At 77.5% G+C, this 1968-nt stretch overlaps 1 protein-coding gene across 1 annotated transcript; it reads right to left on the minus strand.

The window, feature by feature from the left end:
• Positions 1–285: 285 nt before the first annotated feature.
• TPBGL (trophoblast glycoprotein like) lies at positions 286–1390 on the minus strand. The gene has a single exon (XM_063304341.1). It carries the CDS (start codon positions 1388–1390, stop codon positions 287–289), a length of 1104 nt encoding a protein of 367 aa, XP_063160411.1. The 3' UTR covers position 286.
• Positions 1391–1968: the final 578 nt, after the last annotated feature.

A 1968-nucleotide genomic window follows, 5' to 3' on the forward strand; every position in this document is an offset into this window, starting at 1 on the left:
CAGGCTGGGCAGATGTCACCACCTGGCTGGCATCGCAAAGTAACGGGGGCGCCTGGCAGAACAGGGGCATCCCGGGCACCGGGCTCCAACCCAGGGCCCACCAACATCTCAGCCAGCAAGCGCCACCCAAGCCGAGCGTCCTCGGAGGTCCAGCCCCTCGGAGGGCAGGAGATCGGGGAGGCCGCCCCGGAGAGGAAGCTCGGGGTCCGACGGCCCCGACCGGGCCGGCCTCGCAAGCCCAGGGAGGAGCGGGGCCGCCTGCTCCTCCGCCGCCCCGGCCCCGACCTCAGAGGCCCGCGGGGCTGGCCCGCCGCGGGTCGCTGTCCTGCTCGTAGCGGTAGTGGTAGCCCTCCATCTGGTCGCGGCAGGCCTCCCGCAGGTTGTTCATCCAGCGCTTGATGCCCCGCCGGTTCAGGTAGAGGACCATCAGGAAGACCAGCCCGATGAGCGCCAGCACGATGCCCAGGAAGACGTAGGAGACCGTCTCCAGCTCCTTCTGCTCGGGCGCGCCGGGCTCCAGCAGCCCCCAGGCCGCCCCGTCGTCCGCCGGGCACTTCAGCTGGCGCGGCCGCAGGCGCAGCACCAGCGCGTCCCGCAGCGGCGGCGGCGAGGCGCAGCGCAGCTCCCGGCGGTCGGGCGCCCGCCACGTGGCGTTGCCGAGCCACAGCAGCAGCGGGCGCAGCGCGGCGCAGTCGCAGGCCAGCGGGTTCCCGGCCAGCTGCAGCTGCAGCGCCCCCGCCAGCCCGTCCACGCGCGGCGCCTGCAGCGAGTTGTTGCGCGCGTCCAGCTCGCGGAGGCCCGGCGGCAGCGCCCAGGCGGGCGGCAGCGCCCGCAGCCGGTTGCCGGCCAGCTCCAGCCGCGCCAGGCTGAGGTTGGCCAGCGCGCCGTCCAGCAGCTCCTCGGGCGACAGCGGCGGCGGCCGCGCCCGCTCCAGCAGCGCCTGGTTGAGGCTGAGGACGCGCAGGCGGGCGCAGCCCAGGAAGGCGCCGGGCGCGATGGCGCGCAGCGGGTTGTGGCTCAGGTCGAGCGCGGCCAGGGCGGGCAGGCCGGCGAAGGCCGCCTCCTCCAGCGCCTCGATGCGGTCGTGGGTGAGCGCCAGCCGCGTCAGGTGCGGCAGCGGCCGCGCCGCCTCGCCCCGCGCCCACCCGCCCGCGAAGGCGGCCCGGCGCAGCACCGTCAGGTTGCCGCCGGTGACGGAGAGGTTGCGCACGGCGGCGGGCAGCTCGGGCGGCGGCTCCTGCAGCAGGACGTAGCGGCACTGGACGGTGTCCGGCGTGGCGAACCAGAAGCAGGGCGAGCAGCTCTGGCCCGGCCGCAGCAGCGGCAGCAGCAGCATCTCGGCCAGCAGCACGCCGCGCAGCAGCCGGGCCGGGCCGGGGCGCCGCGCCATGCTACCCCGGCTTGGGCATCCCCGCGGGCGCGGCCGAGGAAGGCGCCCCGCGCCGCCGCCGCCGCCGCCTCCTCCTCCTCCGCGGGCTCCCTGCCCGCCTTCCCGCCCCGCCGCTGCCTTCCCGCTCTCCTCCAGGCCCGGCCACGGGGGGCAGGCGGCGGCTTCGACGGCGACGGCGACGGCGGCAGCGACGGGCTGGCGGAGCGGCCGGAGGGAAGTGGCCCGCGGCGGCGGTCAGGCTCCGGACGGCGCTCGGCAGGCGGCGGCGGTGCAGCGGAGGCGGGGACCGCGGGAGGAGGCTGCCCCGGATCGGCTCCGGGGGGAGGGACGGCGGGAGCGCGCGGGCGTCGGAGGGCGCGCCTGGCTCGCTCCCCGGGCGGTTGCTCGGACGGTCGGGGCGCCGCGCCGGGGCCGCGGGAGGAGCGACTCGCCGCCGCCGCTCGGAGTAACTTCAGCGAGGGGGCCACGACTTTCGCGCCCAGCACCTTCCGGCTCTCTGCACGTTCTCAGAGGCGCTCTCTCTGCCGTGCCTCTCGTTTGGGGGGTGGACGGCGGGCACTGGAACGGGTCCGCGGAGC

This window comes from Candoia aspera, chromosome 5, assembly GCF_035149785.1.
Source record: "Candoia aspera isolate rCanAsp1 chromosome 5, rCanAsp1.hap2, whole genome shotgun sequence".
In the NCBI taxonomy this organism is placed as follows: domain Eukaryota; kingdom Metazoa; phylum Chordata; class Lepidosauria; order Squamata; family Boidae; genus Candoia; species Candoia aspera.